The following is a 24,622-nucleotide window of genomic DNA, read 5'->3' as shown; positions in this document are numbered from 1 at the left end:
TGCGAGAAGATGCTAGGGGTAGGCGCTGTCTTGACAACAAACGCATGCTGGATCTGTCTAGTTCCAGCGTAACCTGTATTTTTTCTCTGAGTACTAAGGGCTTTGTGTCAGAAAACGAAAAAAAATGTTTGTCTTTTTTAATCTTTTGCGCAGAATTCACTTTTATGGGGACATGGTTATAAACTAAACCAGTTGTTTATGGAGTGTGCACAACTTTCACGCCCAATTCCTAAAAAGGTGTGAATCGAGATTTCTTACCCAGAATTGCATAAACACAGTATAAGTCCAAACAGCTCACCGAGCTTCTGGTTGCTTCATTTTAAATATTTTTGGGGGGAACTCCTGCCTGTCATATTGAGTTCATTAGTAGGTGCAGAGCGTGTACCTCATCAAGGTATGAGATGTATTCTGTTTCTGTCGTTCCTTTCTAAACTGCGATGGCCGGTAGTGTTGAGGCAGCACAGAGACCTGTGGTTGAAAGGGGCCACGGTGGTTCGAGCTGTAGCTTTCTGCGTATCCATGCTTTCATCGAACACCGCTTTAATTTGAAACCGTTAATATTCACAGCTGTAATTTCTTTTACAAGTGAAGGTGGCATTTTCTCCTCAACGGTTGGATCTTGGCCTGGTCCATGAATTTATGTAGATTGTTGTGCTCTGTTCCACAAGTGGTTTAAAAACATGGACTTCCAGGGTAGTCCTATGCATTTGTAAAGGCCCTGTAAAGGCAATAGAACAAATCTGTTAATTAGGAGTGGACACACCTTAAACCACAAGACCCTGCTCAGATTTCTCTTAGCCCGGTGATTTGAGTCATGGTTGTGCATAATTTCATGCAGTGACTTGGTGGAACCTCTTCATTTTATATAAAATATATAATTGGTCGCTTTAATGACTTCTGTGGCACATGTGTGTATGTATATGTGTGTGTGTATGTGTGTGTATATATATAATTATATAATGTTTTACGGACAATGATGCAATTTTGTGAGCAGGATCCCATAAACATTTACACTTTTAACCTATCATTTTGCTAAACGGACATCAATGTTACAAAACCGCTTTTGATGAGCTACAGCCTAGGTAGGCACACATTGTTGCCAGTACATGCTTGTTTGCAAAATGCATTGTTTTTTTTAAATATTCTAAATTGTGACACATTTTTTTCCTTTAAATCTGCTTGCCCCCAGTATCTCTGTTGCATCGTCTGGTGTTTGTATACTTGCCACCAGTACCTCTCTCTCACTGGCCATGGTCTGGGTGCTTGCTTCAAGCTCCTCCCTACTTCCCTATATTGTCAGTATTGTCCCCCTCGCCGGCCTCCCCCAGTTGTCCATGTTGCACCTGTTGTCCATGTTGCACCTGTTGTCCGTGTTACCTCCTCTGTTGTCAGTGTTGCCCCAGACATAACAAACAAGCATTTACAATGCAACGGTTTCGCCTTTGGAAAAGTTAGAGCTATTGCCAATGTAAAGGACAATGCCATTTATCTGTTTTCAAAACCAACACATAAATACAAATGTTGTCATTTACAATGCCAATAGCTCAAACTTTTCCAAAGGCGAAACCGTTGCATTGTAAATGCTTGTTTTTATATTGCTCTAGTCTTGAACCGAGTACAGGTGGTCAGCTGGGATATATCAAGTCGGATATCCTTGTCTTTAGGTTTTGCCTGCAAAAGCAGCTTATTATTAATCACACAGGCAAAACCTAATGAATTTACCAATACTGCATTTACCGATACTTGTTTTATTTATTGAAGACTGTTTTCACTTACCAAGGAAGTGCAGCTGCGCTGCCCACGCCTGTAGTCACTTTAGGTCATAACAAATGTTTTACGAATCTAATTCAATATTACACTCTTTCAATTGTGTGTATATTATTTTTTGGAAGGTTCATTAATTGATCTCTCATAACACATTTCTGTGCAATAGTTTAGAGTGTACCTGTTTTTTACAGTGTATGCCAATGTCATTACTTTGCTTCTGCAGGTCCCAAGCAAGGATGCGAAAGGACACTTGACATTGCTTCATATAAAGCAAAAAAGAATAAGGAAATCATTGTGGGTTGTGCAGTATCTGACATTCCGTGCTAAATAGCATTATTGTATTTTGTATGAACATCTTGACTAACTCCACTTAACATCTTTGCAGTTTGCAATGCTACGATCTGACATGTATGCTTATTTCCCTTCTTAGGTATCTTGAGTACACCTGGGATCACACAATAATCCGGAAGCAAGACGCAATCTCCACCATCTCTTCCATTGCTAACAACGTTGTAGGACAGAGTCTAGCGTGGGACTTCATCAGAGCCAATTGGGAGAGGATTTTCCTTGAGTAAGTTTACTAATTGTTTACAAACGGCATCAGAGGCAGAAGCTCTGGTGCACACCTTTCACTTTAGAAAGAGGTAAGCGCCAAAGAACAAATATGAAAAACAATCACAGCATCTAATGACTTTTGGTCAGCATCTCCTCCTTTCGGTGGCCTGAGAGGGTAAGAACGATCTAATTGATACTATTTGAGGGAAAATTATTTTTAGTTACAGAAAATTGCCCGCTAGAAAGAAAACTGAGAGGACCAAGATTTCATTCAAGATGCAACCCATCTCCAATTTCAGAATAAACTGTGAAAACGTCAAATCATTTGGGAATGGTTAGGTCTAGCATCCTTTTGATTTCACTAAAATGATATGTATAACCTACTTGCTTATATGGCCTTTCATCCATTCGTCTATTATTGCGTTATTGACATTTGACTTCTCACCAATACAGTGTTTCCCAAACTGTGGGTCGGCCGCAAGCCGATTTTTGGTTGGCCAAAAAAGTCCAAGCAATTAGGATGCCTTTAAATTCTTTATCTTGTTACACTTGCTGTGCCTCAAAGACAGAGGTCAAGTGTGAGGCTTTGACACCTCTAAATTTGCAGGCAGAGAAAGAAAAGTAAAGGGAATTATGTGGCCCTTTTGCTGGGGTATAGGGAGTGTGAAAGGAAAAACTGCAGGATATCATTTTGGTAATGCACTACAATACGTAAATACCTGTAAATGAACTATACACATTCAGCAGTTAGGAAAGCAAAACTGAAGCACTTATTTTTATAATTATGTGATGGAAGTGTGATGGAAACAAAGATTTTAATAGGATCAAAACAAATCAAGACATTTTACTTTGTGATGCACAAAAGATAAATATTCACTGAAACCCGATTTCCACACATTAATATTTGTGTGCTATATAGTTGTATCAGTAACACTGTATGTCTGTTCAAATTTAGTGCTCATTTCAATGGAAAATGTGCTATCTGTAAATAACAGTATGTTACCACATGATACTTTAGTACAAAATCATCCTCCTTATATCCATTAAAGCTGGATGGGTTGCAAAAATGTGTTGTTATAAATTGTGGGTCAGGGTTCTGAGAGTTTTGGGAAGTAATGCAGTACAGCATACAGCATACAGCATTGGGCAAGCCCACATCAGCCATTGGCTAATTCTACTGTGAGTTTCAGCATTCTTCCATTTCAAAGGGAGCACATCCACACACAAATTAGTTCGCATAACTGTCAGGGGCTTTTATGGCAATATGTGCTCAATGAGGCTAAAAATATTTGTGCTTTTAACCAATGATTTTTGTTTTAGATTGATGAGGCCAGCGGCTTTCCCAACAATAAAGTTTTGCTAAAACCATGAAAAAATAAAACAGGCACTGGCATATGCGAAATGCTGGTGACCAACACCAGACCTTTTGGGTTTGCCAATACTAGCTAAATAATGGAACTCTTTTTGGTACGGATAATATATAGGATTTATGGGAGCTCGTTAACCTTACCTGCTTTGTTGGTGCTACCACCGCTGTCAGACTCATTGCGGCCATTCTGGTACTGGGAGACTACAGGGAACCACTTGTCCCAGTAGCCCCTGCGGCGCACATGCAGCCTACGCCACCAGAGAGCGCCAGGAGGTGTTAAAAGGCCAAAAGGGCTCCCACAGTGCAGGAGCTGGTTAATCTTACCTGCTTTGTTGGTCCTGCCACCGCCGTCAGAGTAATTACGGCCATTCCGGTACTCGGAGACTACAGGGAACCACTTGTCCCAGCAGCCCCTGCAGCGCACACACCTCCTACGCCACCAGAGAGTGCCAGGAGGCGTTTAAAAGGCCAACAGGGCTCCCGCAGTACGGTACATGCGCAGGCGTGCCCGGGCCAAGCCCATCAAAGACCGGAGGAGCCCCACTGAACTTAATGTGTTTATTGAGGTGAGAACGATTTACTTTGCTCCATTCGTTTTATCAGCCCAACACAACCATGGGAAAGGGAGTGGGGCAATTACCTCCAAGGCCGACAACGACAAGTATTGACAGTATGTTGGAAAGGGCTGTTAGCATTGTATCTAATGAGATCGAATTGACTGAGAGGCGACTCGCCCTCGGTATGGAGGCACCCCCTCTTCCTCCTAACTTGGTGGGCACTTATCAGAACGCTAGCGTACCCAATGGTTAGCACCAATTGTGCGGTTTCTCTTGATGGCACTGTATCTGACGGTTCTCCATCAGCTGTAACTGTCTTGGATACCCAGACGGTCCCTGAGGCAATCATTGGGGCAAAACAAAAAAGAAAGCCCTCCAAAGTTACTAGTGCCAAGATGAAGCAACCCACCTGCCCTAGTGCATCTCGCTCATGGATACGTTCTCCTCCAAACCCCCAGACTGTTGTAGCCCATGTCCACCCTCCAACTGCTGAACCCTGTTGCTATATCAGTACTCAGACTGAAACCGACCTGCTTTTTTTTAGAGAGCTAAAGTCATGGTGAACCGAATTGTGGAAACTGTCTTTGAACGTGTAAAAAATGTACTTAATAGTCATTATGCCTCCTTGAGGGAACAACTGCTCCTGCCTCATCACGAGACATCTGACACAAATTCAACCACCCAGGACAGCCCCACAGTGCCTATTATGCTAGTGAGGACAGATTTATTTGCACCATCTAATAACGTGTTAAATTCTAATTCTAATGTCTTGCCCTGTGTGTCCAACACTACCCCAGGTGATCTTTGTAAGAAAATCAAAAAGTGTTTTGCGCTAGAGGGCAACGGCGAAGTAAATAGTATTTCTAACAATGTAATGCAGATGGTATATCTGTTAATAACATGCCCCAGATTATTACCTCTGCCCGAATACCCACTGCAGCGCAGATCAACACTTACGCAGTAGGTAGTACATCACATGAGGGCGATACTGACACTATATCCCTGTCAGGTTCCACTGGTAGCAGGGAGGTGTTAAATCTGCCCCCGGCAGCTTGTCCCTATGTAGTGGTCATGACAGGCGTGCCCCCCTAAGGCCAAATCAAGTTGAATCATGGGACCACCTATGCTGTAAGAGTGTAGATTGGTTATCTAAACATAAAGAGTTTAGGGTGCCACCCATTTATAACATCATTATGGTACACAGAGTTGGGTGGGTGGGGCAGTCCACAAAGAGTATCAAAGGGGACTGCATAGTTATCAACTTTCATAATCTGTCAGTGGTCACACCATTAATGGCACAGGAGGACCATTCTAATATATCCACCAATATATGGGCCTTACCTCTGGGATATTTTTACAAACCTTCTTTGGGGCAATATTTTCTGAAGCGCCTCCTAATGCCCCTCCTCTCTCCCTAAACAGATTCTTGCCTTTATCGGGTTTGGACAGTCAGGATTGACTGTCTCCCCCATTGACTACACTAGGATTATCTGAGCCAGTGCTTCTTCCAATTGTGTCCCCAACTTGTGAACTGGATACTCCATCTGTTCTTAAGGTAGAACCCACTCTTAAAATATTGAGTTGGAATGTTGCTCGCTTGGCGTCCAAGATTAGTTTGCCTGATTGGCTGGAGTTAGTTCAAAAACAAGATATTTTAATGTTTCAGGAGACTTGGGCTACAAGGGAGGTATTTTTAGAGGGGTTTGAATGTTTTAACATTGTAGCTTTTACCCCAAACTTTGGTTGGCTGGCAGGATGTCTTTCAATCTGGATTAACATTACAACAGGTGGTAGTGCAAGGGCCCTCGCTACTGACAATGACAAATTTCAGGCTATAATTTACAAACAGGGGGCCTCGTTTTGCTTAATTAATTTTTAATAATGCTTTTAAGAATGTTCCTAATATGAATTTTACCAACTTATTCAATTTGATTTCCAACCTACAGATGTCTAAATGTGTCACTAACTCTGTAGGAATTTGTCTACTGGCACCAAAATGCAACAGAGGTGCTCAATTATTAAACCTTATAAGCACCAATAACTTTTTAGATGTGATGGAACTTGCTGCAGCACCCACACGAGCCAAATACATAGAACCTACTTATAGAGGTAGGGGCTTTGCGTCTACCATTGATTTTATTTTTATTACGTCACCATTAGAGAATCATGTGTTAAAAGCCGAGGTAGTGCCCACAGTTTTTGGGGACCATAACCACATCAACCTAACTTTGAGTTTTACTCCCAGGCCAATCCATGATAAAGAGAGTGGTGCAAGGGATTTGTCTCCCTCCACCGATAACCTTAGACTGGTCTGGCGTGGTATAGACAATAAAGCTTTATTTGGCAGGATGGCAAGAACAAATCCTGAATTAATTAATATTTGCCTATATTTCAAGGAACACAACTCTAAGGCAGTTGTTATGTTATGTTATTGTGCTCTTTTATAGCGCATGACTCACCCAGGGGCATCTCAGCGTTTACCAATAGAAATCCGGCAAACAAGAACAGAATGAGTTATACCATGGCCTGGTTGAAATAAGAACCACCGCTTTCACGCAGTTATGCATGGGCGTCAAAACTTTGTTGTCTAGGCCCATTAAGGAATCACACCCGGGCCCAGGCTGCTTTAATGCTGACTGTTCAGCTAATCCCAATCTGGGCCCATTATCCGGATACCTACCATGTGGACGCACCCCACCCATTTCTTCCTTATACAAGGTTTGATAGAAGTTTGCGAAAACTGAGAGGATGCCCTGGGGTTCCACAACATCACGTCCATTCTCATGGATGCTTGTTATTATGTTTTTAGTATAGCCTGGCCTGACCCTTAGCGCTAGTTCCTTCCCAGCCTGCTCCCCAGTCTCATACACTCTCCTCTTATAAGTCCAGTATTCTGCTGCCGCTTTCTCTGCCAATTATTTTTGTAACTCCGCTTTAATTAGACAGATACTGGTTTGACTCTCTCTACCTTCCCTTCCTTGTGTTAGGTCTTGGCAGTGCTGTTCTTCTGCCTTAACTAGATCTGCCAAAAGCTTAATCCTATTGGCTTGTACTTTTTTCCTGGCCTGAGCAGTGTAGCTAATGACCTCCCCCCTCAGTGCTGCTTTAAATGAGTTCCATACACAGTTCCTTGATGCACTATACCGATTGGCATCAAAGAATTTGCGGGCCCATTTTTGCATATATTCCACAAACTGTGCATCAGTCAAGAGTTTCCGATTGAATGTCCACGCCCTGCAGTTCATAGCTAATCCTATACCATTGTATATGATTGCCAACGGGCTATGATCCGAGAGGACCTTGGGAAGTTTCCTAATACTGATCTTGCTAATTTCTGTGGATGATATAAGGAAATAGTCCAGCTTACTATACCTCTGGTGGGGGCAAGAAAAGTATGTGTAGCCTGGGTTACTAGGCTCCTTTGCCCCAGACATCCGTTAGACCATGCAACAGCATCATAGACCGGAGAGCCATAGATACCCTTGGTTTTCTGCCAGCATACGAGCTTCCCGCAGAAAGATCTATAGAAATATTAAAGTCCCCACATACCAAAATGGGAACCGGCCATGTTGACAATTCCTCTTCTAATATTTCAAAAACCTCTGGGTCATCATGATTTGAGCCATAGATGCCACAGATTGTAAGGCCACACTTCAGCTCCGCCAGGGCCCATGTACCCAGTGCATCAGACTTGGCCCGTTTCGCCCCCCCCAGCATAGTTTTTCCCAAAATCACTACCCCCCCTTACTGTTGAGGTTTGGGAGGAACATGCCAGAATATTAAACCCTCCAACCCTAAGGAGCTGCTTCTTAGCCCATGGTAGGTGGGTTTCCTGAAGGCACAGGATATCGATAGGTTCAGTTTTGACAAACTCTGCCAGTCTTGCTCTCTTCCTCCAATGGTTCAGCCCACCTGTGTTTATTGAGTATACACTAAGGCTCGCCATATTTATTGTTAAAAAAACATCTTACTTTTGTCTGCAAAAAGTGAAAAGAAACTTTTTCCATAGCATATATATATCATTTCCTGAAAACACAAGAACTATAAAAAACACTGTACCATAAATTCTCATTTAATTTTGCTCCCCCCCTCACCCCCCCAGCCCGTGACCTCCCCACCCTCTCGAGATCCCCCCTCCACCCTGCCCCCTTCCTAGCCCCCCTCCCACTGGAAGCACTCAGACCTTGGTCTGAGCTTATGATGGTTGTGTGCAGCAGCGTGGAGCATGGGCGCAGCGGTTAATTAGAACAAAACAATCATGTGAGCCATATCTTACCCCCCCCAGTCCTCCCCAAGAAACACAGAAAAGAAAAAGAAACCGGAAAAACAGATCTGAGCTAGAAAAAGATCCAACACAGAGCTTAAATCCATACACCTGGACCCAATACCAACTGTATAAGCAAAGGAAGGAGAAGAGAAAAAGTCATACTGCTAAGCCAGGTAATTCAAATAGGTAGAGCAGCAAACATGTTATGAGTTTTAGACCCCTCGCCAGACTAAGCGCTCCGCTAGTCAAACTTATTTGATTCACAAAGAGTCCAAAAACTCCTTTGCCTTAACTTCTGACGAAAAGTATTGAGTCTTTCCATCTTTAACTATCTTAAGCTGCGCTGGGTTCACTAAGTAGGCCTGGATATGTTTATCCTGAAGGGGCTTGATCAGCTGGCGGAGTCTCCACCGCCTCTCGACTGTTGCGGGGCAAAAGTCCGGTCTCACAAAAAAGGTCACTCCCTCGCTATATGATATGATCTGCTGGAGGACATATTTCCCAAAGAATATCAAAATTGCGCTTGGTTTATCGCCGCTTCCAGCCCCCGAGCGAACTCTAAACGGACTACGATGTATTCTCTGCATTTCCGTCGCCCAGTTCCACTCAGATAATTCAGGGAATGCCGACTTAAAGAGGTTGATCATAAAGACCCTGATGTCAGAGCCCTCTGCTCCTTCCGGAACCCCCAGGACTCGGAGGTTATTGCGCCTTAACCGATTTTCCATGTCCTCCAGTTTCCACTGGATGTCGACAACCTGGGCGCTCTGGGAGTCTACCTTGGATGATGCTACAGCAGCTTCCACTTCAGTTGCTACAATCCGTTCCTCCAAGTTAGTGACTCTATCCCCCCACATTAGTGTATGCCTTGGACAGTTTTCTAACAACACCCTGCATCTTACGCATTGCCGCCTGTGACTTCCGGGTGTCCTGTCTAGCTTCTTCCCTATGCGTAAGGATGGTCTGATATATGACATCTAATAATGGAGGATAGGATACTGGGGCCTCGGTGTTGGGACTTCCTTGAAGGGGTGTAGCTAAAGAATGGTCCCAGGCCAGATCCCGCATGCGTTGTACATGGACGTCTCCCTGAGCGACAGGTCTTTTAGCCGTGCTGGGGGGTTCTGTTCCAAATCACTGTCGGATTCCAAATTGCTCTCTTTCTGATAGGAACTCCTCTCCTCATCGGACCATTCTGCATCCTCTGACACCGAGAAGAAACACTCACTGCTATCTTTCTCCTTCTCTTGTTCTTTATCCCTTTCATCCATAAGAGTCAGCTGGGCCAGGGGTGGGCACAATAGTGTAATCTCTTTCTCCTTCACTCTACCCGTATCCCCTCCAATCGCCAAAGCTTGCCCAGAGCCCCCTCCAGCTGGTTGCTTGGCAGTACAGGCACATATACGGAATGTACGGGATAAGAGGTGATTTCAATTGTCCCCCCACTATCAGATGCAGCCCCTTCAGGTTGTTCATCAGTACCTGTAAACACCAGGAATCACTCAGCTGCCCCTTGCCCCCCTGTTTCAGCCAGACCTTCTGCCAGCACAACAATTGGCGTCGTCGCATGCTCCAGCCCCTCTACCTCGTCCGGAAGGGGGGTGGATGCGGAATTGGTACCTGACTCTTTAGCCTCCTTGGCCTCCTGTGTTTTTGTCACCTGGGCTGAGTGTTGAGGCACCGCCACAACAACGTTCTTTTGGCTCCTTCCTCCACGAACCAACAACTCCGAGATAGAGGGGGACTGCCATAGGTGCTGTACCACCTGTTTGCCTCTCTTGGGTAGTACCGGCGTTTCACCAGGTTCACCTGTATTCGGGTCCCCTGTGGACAGCGATGTCTCTGCTGGCTCACGCTGTGCTTGCTCTCAAATTGGGGCTGAAGCTGGGGCCGCCTGTGCTGCCTGCAATGCCTGTGCTGACTGTGCTGCCTGGATTTTCTTCTTTGCTGCTGCTGCAGCCTTTGCTGATACTCCTGCTGCCGTTTTCGGGGCCATAATCGGTGTGATAGCCACTGGATGCCGCCTCCGTTGTAGGAAACTGATCAGCACAGCCGCTCCTCCCGCAGCTCTTCCCTCGCCTCCCCCGGCCTGCCTCGACCAGCTACTGACACGCCCCCAGCGCCGCGGACGTCGAATCCAGAACGCCAGAGTGGCAGCCAGCAGCCTCAGGATCCCGTCTGTTGCCGCAAATTGCCTCGCTCCGAAGCCCGCTGCTCCGGTCTGCCAGGGAGTACACAACATCAGCGCACCTTCGCCCGGTCAGAAAATCCAGGTAAGCCGCTACTTCTGTGGGGTATAAGGGGGTTACTGCGCCTCGCCCACGCTGCTGCTCCGCGGCTTCCTCACACAGCCGCCATCTTGCTTCCGCCTTTGAGAAGGGAAGCCAAAAAATCAATAGAACAGGATATGGTTCAAAAGGTAAATCTTTTTAGTATAAACTTTGGTTGGGGAAAAAAATCCATATTTGTTTGGGGGGATAGCTGTCCAAAACCTGGAAACACATAGACTCTATATACATTTAGTGATCAAGTCGTGACTGGTACAGGGTGCTATACAAAACTGAAACACATGACACATAATCATACAAATATACAAAACATTAGATCATAGGTGTCCACTTTAGAATACAATTGTCCCAACTGACAGAATTATTCCTTTGTTTTAGTTGAGACTTTGTGTGGATGGATACACATAAAGAACGTCGACGTTTCAACCCTATGTGTTAGTGCAGACTTGAATGCATCTGTGTCAGGTCTTCGTCAGGACTCAAAAAGGGGGGAGGTAGGACAGCCTGAATGAATATACACTTTCTACAGTGGGTCCTTCAAAGAGGGGGGGGTGAGAGTGTCAACCGACAGTCTCGGAAGATATTCTTGCAGAGGTTGGTTCCTTTTTGCTTTATAATGCTCTATCCCAAACCCCAGCTGGTATGTACATCTGTGGGGTGCCGCCATAGCGATCACCTGCACTGTGAAAACTGGGGAGCCTCTGCGGGGTGCCGCCGTAGCGATCACTTGCACGAAGGCAGTGAGGATGTTTGCGGCTGACTCAAATCATTTAAGTTCTGGAGACTATAGGGCATATTTATTAAAGGATTGCATCATCCTTGCACCACACTATGGAGGCCAAGAGTGACACAACTCTTAAGCTAGATTTATCAAGCCACGCAAGGTCAGCTTGCTTGGCCCTGTGTGGCTTGATAAATCTAGAGTAACAAAACGCAGCACAAATTGCTGCGCTGTCTTACTCTGCCCCATGGTTCCATGGTTGCAGCATGGGTGTTCACAAGCATCCACCCATGGTTTTGGTGCATTCCCAGATTTCTCAACACCTGTGAACCTGGGAATGGGTAAACATGCTGCTCTTCAATGGGGAGGGGCATCAGAAGGATAAAAATCTTTATTTCCCCTTGTTACTTCCTCTTTCTATGTGTGCTGCATTGTGCTTTGGGATTGTACAATCCCGACACAAAGGGCTCATAAATGTTCCCCTAAATGCACAAGTATTCTTGCCACTTTAGTGGTATGGCAATGGAATAGGACAACAAAAGAAACAAAGCAAAATCAAAATGCAATAGGCTAAAAGAGAAAATAACAGGCCATACAAAATTAAAGATACAAGGAAACAAAAACTATGAGCTAGAAAGTCATTGGGGCAAGAGATGAAAAGGCAAAGCAAATCCTAAAGGAAGGATCCTGAAGAGAAGGATTTGACAACAAAAATGTATACATTAAAGTGTAGTAAGTGAAACATTTTGAACTAAGTTTAGAACAATGTTTTTTGTTATATTTCATTCAGGCAGTCATCACCATGATCTGAGGCAGGAATGTGTAAGTGTCTATTGGTCTAATCATGACAGAAAGGATATATTATGCTACCAGATATAGTAAGGATCAATTTCTACCCCCCATATTAATACTTTTCCACAGGACTGAGCAAGATAGCATGTTTGTTGGCAAAATCGTGTTGAACTTTTTCACTTCTATAACTTGTGCACTTTGCTGACCTTCACTAGGTGAAACAGCTTTCGCATATCAAGGATTCTGGAGGAGAATCCATCCGTCTCCTGAAACCTACTTTGGGTACGAGAAGTTTCCTGCTAGAAGTAGGTTTTTTGAACTTGCCCCTTTCAAATATTTCTATTTGACATATAAAAAGAAACTCTACAAAGTGTGTGAAATATAAATGATGAAGTTATATGATGCACATATATATCAATACACATAAATAATGCATATGGGAATAATCCATGCAAATAAAAATAAAACACATAATTTAATAAACATAGTTAATTATCTGACATAAATAAATAAATGTACCTATTCGGTTTGATAAGTAATAGTTATATTTCATGGAAATTTGTGCGATAAGATTTAAATATTAAAGAAGATGAAGGTCAGTCAATATAATACACTAATAATTCGGTTCCTTCTTTCAACGTGGTAATTTAAAACCTTTTCTGTATGCGTTTGAGCTAACATCCTTCATAAATTTCATAACTCCTTGGCTCCAATTATAGATATATTGGGCCTCATTTATGAAAAGTGACGCATCGTTGCGTGAAAACAGCGATGCGTCATTTTTCACTGCGCCCTCCTCGCGACACCAATGATGCGTCATATTTACATTATGACGCATCATGGCGCATGGAGTTACAGATACGTCAGTATTTCTGACGTATCTGTACGGCGCAAAAGTGACGCATTGCTGGAGTGGGTCACAAAAGTGACGTAACTCCAGCAATGTGTCCTTTCACATGGGGTAAGCCCCATGTGAAAGGGCCTGCGTCAGTCTTACGCCTGCTGTGAGGCAGGCGTAAGAAATTGACGCATTTGTGTCCTAGAAGTGGTGCAGTGAAATCTTATATATTTTACTGCTTCACTTCTATGACCCTTTCTTTCGTCAGAACGCCCCCCCTGCATACATTATACCTGGCGTAGGTATAATGTAGCGCAGGGGTTTACAAAATGACGCATCTACCTAGATGCGTCACTTTGTAAATATGGTGCAACAAGGCACATTTGTTATGGTGCTGGTGCATCACAAAAAGTGACGCACTGGCGGCGTAAAATGCACGCACGGCCTCATAAATGAGGCCCATTGTTTTAATAAAATAAATGCACTATACAGATGTAACACAAAGTATTGCTTTTCTAAATGCTCAGTCTTCTTGACTTTAAAAGTAAACTTTCCAGGACTAACTAAAAGTCGGGACACCTCTGTTTGAGGAAGCTGTTGCGCTTTACAAATGATGATGTATTGTATTGATGTAAAAGACAAGTTGCAATGAAATAGAAAAACGGTTTCAATACAGAGTTTGTGCTTGGGAAACACTAGTTTAGCGATCAATTTTAACATTTTTCATCTCCAGCAGAAAACACGTTCAATCAAGTATGCAAACCGTTCTCTGTGTAATTCCTACATTCCCAGTGCCTTCTAATTAAAACAGTCACATATTCGAAGAAAAAATAAATGGGCCTGCTTGTCAAACTCTCATACTTGAACGGGTTTGTCCTTTGCTGCTCGGTGCTGTCTCTCTGATGAGTCAATGTGTGTATGTATGGTGTTTGATCCTTACTGTGAAACTTCCCAAGGCAGAAAATATCTCCTTTGGTATTATTTGGTATTAACCTGGTATTAGATCACTGCTGCACCCTGACATCATATAGTGCTAGGGAACGGAGATAGCTCTTACTTCCAACTTTTACTGAAAACTGCTGTTCCGGTCAGTCATGCTCTGCCAACCTGCCCCCATACAAAAATTACACCTCACAAAAATTCCAATGTTTCTAAATGCACAAAGCGGCCGGTGCAAGCCTTGTAAGACTCGGCAAAATGAGTTCCTTTTTGTTAATAAAGTAAAACTAATAGATCATACCACAAGTCCTCATATTCAGCAATTACTGAATTGCTCATCATAAAACAGATCATAGTGCTCAGTTCCCTTTGATGGTGCTAGTAATACATATTGGAGCATTACAACAAAATATAGGTTGAATCACAATTTTAAATATTAGGAATTTCCGGACAGATTCTGTAGAACTAACTATGCATACTGAAATACGAGTACATTTGTAAATAGTGTTTTTACCCCAAATTTAAGAAGTCTAAGTTACATGCATATCTTCCTAAAAAAACAATTAACTTGACAATCTCTAATTTAAAATTTCTGCTGCAATTTCAGGTATGGCGGTAGTTCCTTTTCTTTCTCTGGCTTGATTGACTCTGTGTCACGCAGGTTTTCTTCAGAGTTTGAATTGATGCAGGTAAGTTTTAACTGCAATGACTGTAGTTTCACAGTTTGTTTTCTACAAACATCTTTCTTAGCGATGTGTGGGCGTATGGCAGAATATCATTAAAAAATATTTTGCCTGACAAATATATTGTGTCCTAAATATCTTTTACTCAAATATTGTCCCATTGGGTGTAGATTTTCAGTTATCAAAAAGTGCAAACATGCATTCAGGACACAATAGGTCAGACAATATTTTGGTTTCTATATTCTGGTACCTTGCCGTATGTACTACAATCTTTTGGGGTTGCAAAATGATAGAATCATTTTTAAAATGACAGCAATTTGAGATAATGACACAGTTCTGAGTGAATATTTCAATCATTGTCTTTTAGAAAGCGGTGAAGTTCAATGGGCACTTGTCTGAATAGAGGGTACGCTTGTGTCCTCTGTTTGGGTTAAAAGCTCTGGTTCATAGGCAGTGTCTTCATGTGTATTTGTGATTGGGGGCACCTATTGTACATTTACAGCATGGAGGATTTCATTTTCATTTACTTAAAACAAAATGTACATTTGATTTTGTTAATACTTTCTAGGCACCTTGGTTGGTGGGATGAGTTATTAGGCCCAAAACAGCCAATCCCACACTAGCCAAGGGTGCAACCGCAGGCTAAATCATTTACACAGCACCTGACTGAGGCTAAGAGCCTACATGTATGTTCAATCATCCAAAAGGTAGATAGGTCTAATGACAACTCGCCTGGCCACTGTCTGTACTCTTTTTCCCAACCAATCCATTTGTCTAATAACTAGCAATAATTGTGTTCGCTAAGGAAACTCATTAAATAGCAGAGGTACGCGACTCTCTGTATGTGAACAGCAACAGATACGCCCTGAATCCTGACCTTATTCCCCAAACTAATCTCTACCAGGTTTTAACCGTATCAGTAGCATGTCCTTCTGACCCATTCAACTTCATACTCATGCATTTAATCTGAGGCTTTCTTGCAGCATACCAGTTCTACCCATCCATAATCCATCACACTTACAACACTTCACCAGCCGCGGCCCGTGTAGGGCGTGCCACCGGGCGGTGATGTGGGGCGGGGGGGGTGCAAAATCCAGGAAACGGACGATTTCAGGTAAGAAATGGAAGGGAAAAAACCGAATTGTGTTGCACAAGCTGCATCGCCAAATGCGATGCAGCGCGCGCAACGAAATTCGTTTTACTTATTTTTTTCGTTACTTACCTGAAATCGTCAATTTCCAGCATTTTACACCACCCCACCACCCTGCCCCTCCCCCGCCCCACATCACCGCCCGGTGGCATGCACTGCACGGGCCGTGGCTGCACTTCACCTCCCTCTTAAAATGGCAACATTGCCCACTTAGCCCTACCAACAAAACTGTCTGCCTCTTCCGCTGACATCTCTTAATGATAACAGCATTTCAAAACCAGGGGCCTCATTTATGAGGTTTTGCCAGAGGGAAGTGCAGCAGGCCTTCCTGCTGCGCTTCCCTACAGCAAAAGAAAAGGGCAGAAATGCGCCGTATCTATAAGGTACAGTGCATTCCTGTCCTTTTCCCCTGCGCACGGCCCACAATGGGCTGCCTGCGTCAACGCAGGTACCTTAAGACAATGGTGCAAGGGTGCCTGCGTGGCGGGGATGATTATTTTTGTACAGGAAGGGAAACCTTTCTGTACAAAAATAATCACAAGAGGCTTGTTCCTCTTTCTATGTGTGCTGCATTCTGCAGAACACATAGAAAAAGGAAAAAACGAGGAGAAATAAAGATATTTCTCCTCGGAGCGCCTCCCTTACGCTTCTCATGGGGAGGCGTAAGCTTTTGGCACTGCCTCAGATTTACGATTTCTCGTAAATCTGGGGCAGTGTCAAAAGGCCATGGATGTTGCTGGGAACGCCCCCAGCAACACCCATTGCATGCTCCTTTAATGCAGAACACTGCGTTAAAGGGACTGATATTTATCAGGCAGCATTAAGCCAAAAAAAGTGGCTTTGTGCTGCCTGATAAATATCACGCAGGCTTCTGCGCCACAGAACGTCACAAAAAGTGACGTTCCGATGGCGCAATGGGCCTCATGAATGAGGCCCCAGGTGTCTTTTCTGGCCTAACCACCATGGCTTCCAATTTGCGCTAATTGCTTATATCAAGATGTTGGTAAATGCTACCTGGAGGCTGAAGCAGCAGCTCAAAAGAAGTTGTTCCTTTCAGCAGACTTTCTGAAATACCTTGTCCATCTTTTAGCTAATTATATTCCATAGCTAATTTACCACGATGCCCACAATGTCTCTTTGTTTACAGGTGCAATGGCATCTCCTCCTATATTCAGATCACCTTCATCACCCACGGTGCACTTCCACACTTACCCTCCATAATTTCATCTCTCCTGTGACCTTCTAAAAAGATTGACAGCCTCAATTCATGCTATTTGCTTCATTTGGGGGGCAGAGTTGGCCTTCTCCATACATTCCATTGGGCTTTATTGTGAGGTCAACTCAACTGCACCTTTCCTGACACAAGCACATTTGAATGTGCCACCAGAATCATGATCGCTGCATCCCATTTTAGACACCCTGTCCCAATTAACATTCTAAACTTCTATAATTGTTTTCTTGACAGCAATAACCACGCCCGTGGTTTCCAATCTTTCCACTCTACCCTGTGATACACATACATGCCCAGCCCACTCATTACAGTGCCAAAAATATGGATTTCATCCTCCTTTCAAACTCCTAAATATTATCCCAAAAAGTACTCTCTTGCCCTATGAACTTCAACTCCTCTATTTAATCATCACAGCACTTCTCTACTGTCTCCTAGATTTCTTAAATACTCACCTGACATCATAACCAATTCCCTTTGTGTACCCAGCATGCACAGGCTGAACTCCAAACGTTCGGTGATCTTTTTGCAACTCATTATCATTCTCCACCATAGACAAATCTTACCCCTCACCATCCTCACCTCGGAAGATCTAAATCCCTAAATCTGTATAATCACGGTATTCAGAACCTCTGACTTCAAAGGTACTCAGCTCTCCGTAGACAAAATTCACACATTCTCTCACCTCTGAAATGCTTTCCTATCCTACCTTTTTCATCCTGGGAACTGAATCAATGTAAGTGAGAATATCTTCATGCTCTATTCTCCTTGATACATTCACACACAGCCAAATACCCAGGACTCAACAATTCCAATCACACCGGAACCAAACCATCACATTATCCTGCCTTATAACAGACCTACTGCCTGCAACATTATTAAAATCCAAACCATTTGATAATCGGTGCCTCCCTTTACACAATCTTGTGCCCTCGTTTTTATAGAACATTCCCTAACACTCACTCTCTGTTTACCTTCCAATCAACTAAACACTGGTTATTCATCATATCCCACACACATCATACTGCTAAAATCTCTACTGCCAGAGGTCTCTCCTGGAGCAATCTCAATATGCATTACATATTATAACCCAACATTGACGTTGATGGGAGTATTATCAATATTCTATAGCATTCATTGTATGGTGAAACTCATGCAGTTGTTAGTAAAGCAATGAATCGAAAAACATGTTTCCTAGAGTCTTATTTCTACTTTTACTAAGTTGCCACTGCAACACCAGGACCCACCAATAGATATTTTTGCACTCTCAATCCCATGTCCAAAAGCCCAGTGGCAGGGACAGCTTTTGAATGAATCAAAACATGTTCAGGTGGCAAAAATATAACCCCCGGGAGACTTGAGAAGATATACATAGCGAAACCTTTTTGAGGGGTTGCTGTAATACATGAAAACCCCCCAAAACATAGTTTAAAAGCAATGGTGATGTCCTTCTGCTCCTTGGGGCACAATTAGGGCAGAAGTTTTCCACTTGAAATACCCTTGCGAGGGCTTATGGAGCACTCCTGGCCACAGGCTGTGAATATTTAATGAGTGGACTTCTCTGCTCTGTTTTCTAAAAAATAGTGGCCACGCATCACCTCTTCTTTTTAGCTTAAGGGCATGCTGGTGCAGCCACAGGCAGGTTTTTCACATTGGGGGTTGTCAGGTGCTCTCCAGCACCTGACAACTCCCCGTATGACTTCCTAGCTCAGTGGGGGAGCCAGTAACTCCCTATGTTGATGCCTTTTGTTACAGCATGTTTTAATTTGGCTCACATCCGGAGATGGGACGAACATCCTCTTCTCCAGCATGTGGGTAGGCGGCAGTATGCCAGTACACACTGACTCCACAGACACAGGCATGGGTAGTGGGCAATATGCCTGACATTGACTTCCTCTTTTTGTCCCAGAGTATGGGGTCCCTGGGACATTCATACTTAAATCAGGTAATGATGGGGCTCCTGCATCAAAAGTTGGCTCTGTGGATTGGGCCAATACTCATGCCCTCCCCATCAAAATTGTATTTTTAGAGGTTGCATCAACCCCCTGGCCAAGTCCCATCCCAGGTGTGTTTTTGAATCACCACGTCCTTTTCTCTCTGCTCAGTCTCCATGGAGGACCCAAGCTTTAAATGCTGATTTCCTGGGCCCTAAAGGACCAATTCCCACTGTTTGGGATTGTTTTGCTCCTCATTTCCAGCCTTATCGTCCGGGAACATTTTCCTCAGACCTCAGACCTCCTGGCCTCTAACGGGGCACTTTTTATGTGGAACGTGGTTTGATGACTCCCTGCACCAGACCTGTCCTCTGCCTGGCTCCTTGTGCACTCACTCTGCTTATGCCATCTGGAACATCTTCTCCACAGCCAAAACGTAGCACACCCTGCTGGACAGCCTATGCTCCACGGCTCCGGTCATCTTGCAGGGCATTGATATGTAAGCAAGTTGGTGATAACCTTCCTGATGAAGGTTAGCCAGCTGCAGGACCAAAAAAGTCTCAGAGGAACTCTCCAGGCTCCAATAGCAGATTGCTTCAACTGTTCCTCAGGGGTCATAAGGATGATAGCACCAATAGCTCTGGAGAGATCCAGAGGTTAGCTGGAGTTCATCCTTTTAGGTGGATTCTCATTTCAGCTGGGCATTCTTTCAACTCTGTTGCTCCCAGGGACACTGTATTCTTATCTGTCTCTCTTTTGTGGAGGGTTTTTAAGTGAGGGTGGAAGGTTCCAGTAGCCAGTAAACCCTAGCCAATCCTACATTGGAAGATCATCCTTCTACCCCTGCACCAATCCTTCTGCACAACAATCTGGGTCATTCTAACATGGCAACTTCAAGTTGCCTTGAGAAAAGTGTTCCTAAGAGCCTCAGCTCTAACCCTAGCTGACACAGCTGCCTTATCCCTTCCCAACACCATTTCAAAGGTAAGCCCCTCTCATCCTAGGCTCCATTGGTATGACCATCATCCTTTATGTCTGTGGGCCAGGGCTGTGGCAGCCCACATGAAGTGTGAAAAGCTAATTTACACATGATGATTTCCTCACAACGCCATCCTTTCTGAAAAACTGGACAAAACTCTGTTAATGGCCCTTGTTAGAAATTGGATTCCTTATTGGCAGAGGTATGCACCAAGGCCAGCCAGGACTATCACTCTAGTCTGGGTAATCTAGGTACATAATAGGATAACCTGTGCTCATCCTCTATTAGCTTGCCACAGAGCGGCAGGCTTATCTACAAATGCAATGTGTAAAGTATTCCTGCAATACGCACATAGAGTAATACAATGAATACACAACAAAAATACTCCACACAGAGTTAAAAACATTGCTTATAATTTAATAGCACTGAAAAGTTACTTTAGGTAGCGCTAGAGGGCGGCAATCCAAGGTTCAGGCCAACCGTGATGGAGCTCGGGTAGGATATAGTTCCAAATAGGTCCTGATGAAGTTTTACCTTCTCAAGCTGAGCGTAGTGCCATGTTCATGGGTTAGACGGCCTCAGGGAGAAAGTAGAATATTGAAAGCGGCAATCCTGTGAGCGCCAAGAGTCCGCCAGGCATCATGGATGGCAGACGGGCCTCACAGGAGCAGTCGACAATGCTTGTTGTGTGAGGGCACAATGCTGCAGCCACTCGCATGTGATTTTTCAAGCGAGCGGTGCAGTCCCACTGCAAATAATTCCATTGCAAAGAGCCTGAACACTTGATTTCAGAAGCCCAGGAACTGTTGGTGATGGAAGTGACTGCAGTGCCCACTTCTGAGGCCCAGAGCTTGCAGGAGGCACTTCAGGAAAGGGTAGGACTCACAGAAGGCAGAGTACAGCAGCACCTTAAGAATTGTGGGCAGTGTTTTGTGTCCCTGAGACTTCAGTAAATTGGAGGCAAGCCAGCAAGTCCTTGGAGTTTACTTCGTGGGAAGGCGAAGTTGAGCTCTCATTCCAGCAGAGTCACGAAGCAGCAGGCTGCAGGGCAACAAGCAAAAAAGAAGTCCTTCCAGAAACACAGTCCAGTTGATTCCTTGAAGCAGCACAACAGTCCTTCTGATAGAGGTTCAGTTTAAGATCCAGAAGTGATTTGTGGGATCAGAGACCCAATACCCAAAAGTGCCTTTGCGGTAGGTAGTGACTTCAAAAGAACTCTCTGAAGTGCACAAGGATCCATGTTGTCCCAGTACTGTCTGCTAGGCTAGCCCTAGGGGGGTGAATCAGTGCTTTGTGCGAGGGCAGGGCACACCCTATTCAGATGTAAGTGTAAGACACCTCTCCCTCTTCCTGCCCAGGAAGACCCATCAGAATGCAGATACATGCAGATTTGTGCTCAGAATGCAGATGAGCCTCACCTTCCTGTTTTTGTGACTTTCTAGAGGGAATGCACAAAGTGTAGCTGTCACCCAACCCAGCCAGGTAGTGGAGACAGGCTGCCAGGCACAAAGAGCAGTAAGTACAGAGAAATGTCCACTTTCTAAAAGTGGCATTTCTAAAACAGTAATGTTAAATCCAACTTCAGGAGGATTTTTCATTATCATTCTAAACATATCAAACAAGTTAAAGCTATTCCTCTCTGATCTGGAATTACAGCTTAAAAGTATATCAAGAAATTTCCAATGCTGGCATATGAGAGGGGTATGCGCCCCAGTACTGAAAAATGAAATAGGTTGTCTGTCGCTATGAGGACATGTAAAATATAAAAGTACACGTACCATCTTTTACTTACATAGTACTCTGCCCTTAGTCTTACTTTGGGCCTACCTTAGGGATGACATATATGTAATAAAAGGGGAGTTTAAGGCTTGGCAAGTAGTTTTAAATGCCAAGTCAAAGTAGCAGTAAACTGCACCCACAGGCACAGCAGTGGCAGGCCCGAGACAGGCTTGAAAGGCTACTTCTGTGAGTGGCACAAGCAGTGCTGCAGCCCATCAGTAGCATTTGAATTACAGGCCCTGGGTATATGGTATACCTCTTTATAAGGGACTTAACAGTTCAACAAATATGCCAATCAGTTATACACCAATGTCACTATGTTTAGGGGAGAAGCACATGGACTTCAGCACTGGTTAGCAGTGGTAAAGTGCTCAGAGTCCTAAGGCCACAAATCAGCAAAAATTAGATGCAAAAGGCAAAATGTTGGGGGGAAAACCACCCTAAGGATGACAGGTCTAACACCTTTATTTTGTCGAGGGGCACTTGATCCTCTTAACCTGGCCCAGTATGAGGGACAAAAGCTTGGAATACGATTATGAGCTGAGCCACGGATATATGACAATTATGAAAGTGGCAAAAGGTGTCTAGACATGATGTAAGGGAGTGTGGTGCATGTTTACCCCTGGATTGGCACCTTTCTGGACTCTGTAGGTCTAAGAAGCGCAAAACTGTACTTTAGTGTGGTTTTCGCCTACAAAGTGTAATATAGTTTAACCACCACAAACCTTTAAATAGGTGTTATAGCTCCACACTATAAATGACCACCTACATTATGAGACCTACTGCAGCTCAGTACACATCCTTAAACGATTCCCTTTGTGACAGTCTACCACTGCAGGGATAACAGGTTGTACAAGATGGCAGTCTCACACATGTAGCCCACACATCTGCACACACGTCTATGTTCTTGTGTAACCAGCCCAGAGCCTCTTACCCTAGATGCCCAGCAGTGGTCTTATCTTGAAAGGCAGACTCTGTCGGTTAGCACTCTTGGTTCATTTACCATCAATTTACCATGACTGAGACTCTGGAAGTATCTTGAGGCTCACTCACAGTAAAAGTGCAAACACCGGAGAGTCAGCGGCAACAAACCCAGGGGGATTAAGTAAACAGAGCCCACTTTTCAACACAAGCTTTACACCAAGGTCTTAATATTTTACTGTGTATTATCTATTTATTGATTTAGTGCTACAAAAGTCACAGTAGGGCAACTTCAAACCTTCATCACTGAATATCAAAGATAGGATTGATAAATGAATGGGGTTTATTATTAAAGCATTGATGTTATGTCTGTTCTTTTTCTCTCTTTGTTGTAGCTGGAGTCCTTTAAGAAGGAAAATGAACATATTGGATTTGGTTCTGCCACCAGGGAGCTGGAGCAAGCACTGGAAAAGACAAAAGCGAACATTAAATGGGTGCAGGAGAACAGGGAGCCTGTGCGACTGTGGTTTGAAGCACAACTAAGATAGTCATTACATTTTCTTCAAAACCTGCTGGGGCTTTGCAGATATCCTATTAACACAGAAGCTATGGATGTGTTGGGGATCATCTTGGCATGCAATCTAGTGTTGTAACCCTTGTAACTCCCTGCCATTCCATGACTCTAACAAACAACTGTATTTCTTAGTTTTCCCTCGAAATCAAAGGAGAAGCATAGAAATACCATTGCATGTTTGAGGAAAGAATGATTTGCCATGTGCACTATTATCCTCCATTATCTGGGGAAAGTGATTTTTGTTTAACTTGATGTTCCTTTGGCTAGTGTGGAAAGCTAAAATATCAGAATACCAGTCTACATCATACAGCTCTTTGGAAATATATATATATATATATCGAGACCAATTGGTAAAAAGGCGCACCCCAACTCATAGCTAAAAAATATGACCTCTACAAAAAAATGGTAGAAATAAAAGACTGAGCTTTACAAAATCAAACCTTGTGCATGCTACTCAAATCATTTTAAGAGAAACATATGTATGTATGTATGTGGCATTTCAACAGCCAAACCTAGCATAAGGTAGTGGAGTGTTGTAATGGGTCTAAGACAAGTATAGAGCACAAAATAAAGCAAAGTATGAAACAAACTATAAAGCATGAAGTCACAGACGTTGAGTAGTAAAATAATTAAAAACAATTCAATGCTAAATCATTCAATAAAGTAAGACAAAAGGCCCATTTACAAATCAATATATATGTCACCAGATGGAGTCTAAGCTTTTCATAATAAAAATTTCCAGCATAACACAATCCTACACCAAAAAATAACTGGCAAAGCAAAAAGATTTTGTCTTGTTCATAATACCTTCCACATCACTCTTTGGTAGTGGTAATGGATAGAGTTCCCAGTGATGATAGTGCCAGTGATATTAATTGTCATGGTGCCGATAGTAGAGGTGATGATGGTGGTGCTGGTACTGGTAATAGCAGCAGTAGTGGTGAAGATGTTCCTAGATGTGATGGTGCTGGTGGTTGTAGTAGTGGTGATGGAAATAGTGGATGCAGTAATGGTAGAGGTGGTGGTGGCAGTGATAGTGATGTTTGTAGAGGTGGTGATGATGAGAGTAGTCATGATGGCACATAGAGGGGTTTGAGTAGTACTGATGGGACAGTAATAGTGGTATTGGTGATGGGGGTTTTGGTGTTGATAGTAGTGGTGATAGCACTGGTGGTGAACATAGTTTGTGGGGTTAGTTGTAGTAGTGGTAATGAGGTTGTGATGGTGACAGTGGTTCTAGTTATGATAAAAGTGGTGTTAATAGTGGTAATGGTAGTGAAA

General features: G+C 43.6%; 1 protein-coding gene across 1 annotated transcript in view; it reads left to right on the top strand.

Moving 5' to 3' along the window:
* Positions 1 to 23,780, top strand: part of LOC144824118 (aminopeptidase N-like) — a 270,629-nt gene extending 246,849 nt beyond the window's left edge. The window contains exons 18-20 of the mRNA XM_078683231.1: positions 2,198 to 2,338; positions 14,701 to 14,782; positions 23,163 to 23,780. Coding sequence (XP_078539357.1) covers positions 2,198 to 2,338; positions 14,701 to 14,782; positions 23,163 to 23,315 — 376 coding nt within the window. The 3' untranslated portion in view covers positions 23,316 to 23,780. The remainder of the gene's footprint in view (positions 1 to 2,197; positions 2,339 to 14,700; positions 14,783 to 23,162) is intronic.
* Positions 23,781 to 24,622: the final 842 nt, after the last annotated feature.

Source organism: Lissotriton helveticus, chromosome 3_1 (assembly GCF_964261635.1).
Source record: "Lissotriton helveticus chromosome 3_1, aLisHel1.1, whole genome shotgun sequence".
NCBI lineage: Eukaryota > Metazoa > Chordata > Amphibia > Caudata > Salamandridae > Lissotriton > Lissotriton helveticus.
The sequence above is the reverse complement of the archived record's forward strand: the minus strand, read 5'-3'. Positions and strand labels throughout refer to the sequence as shown.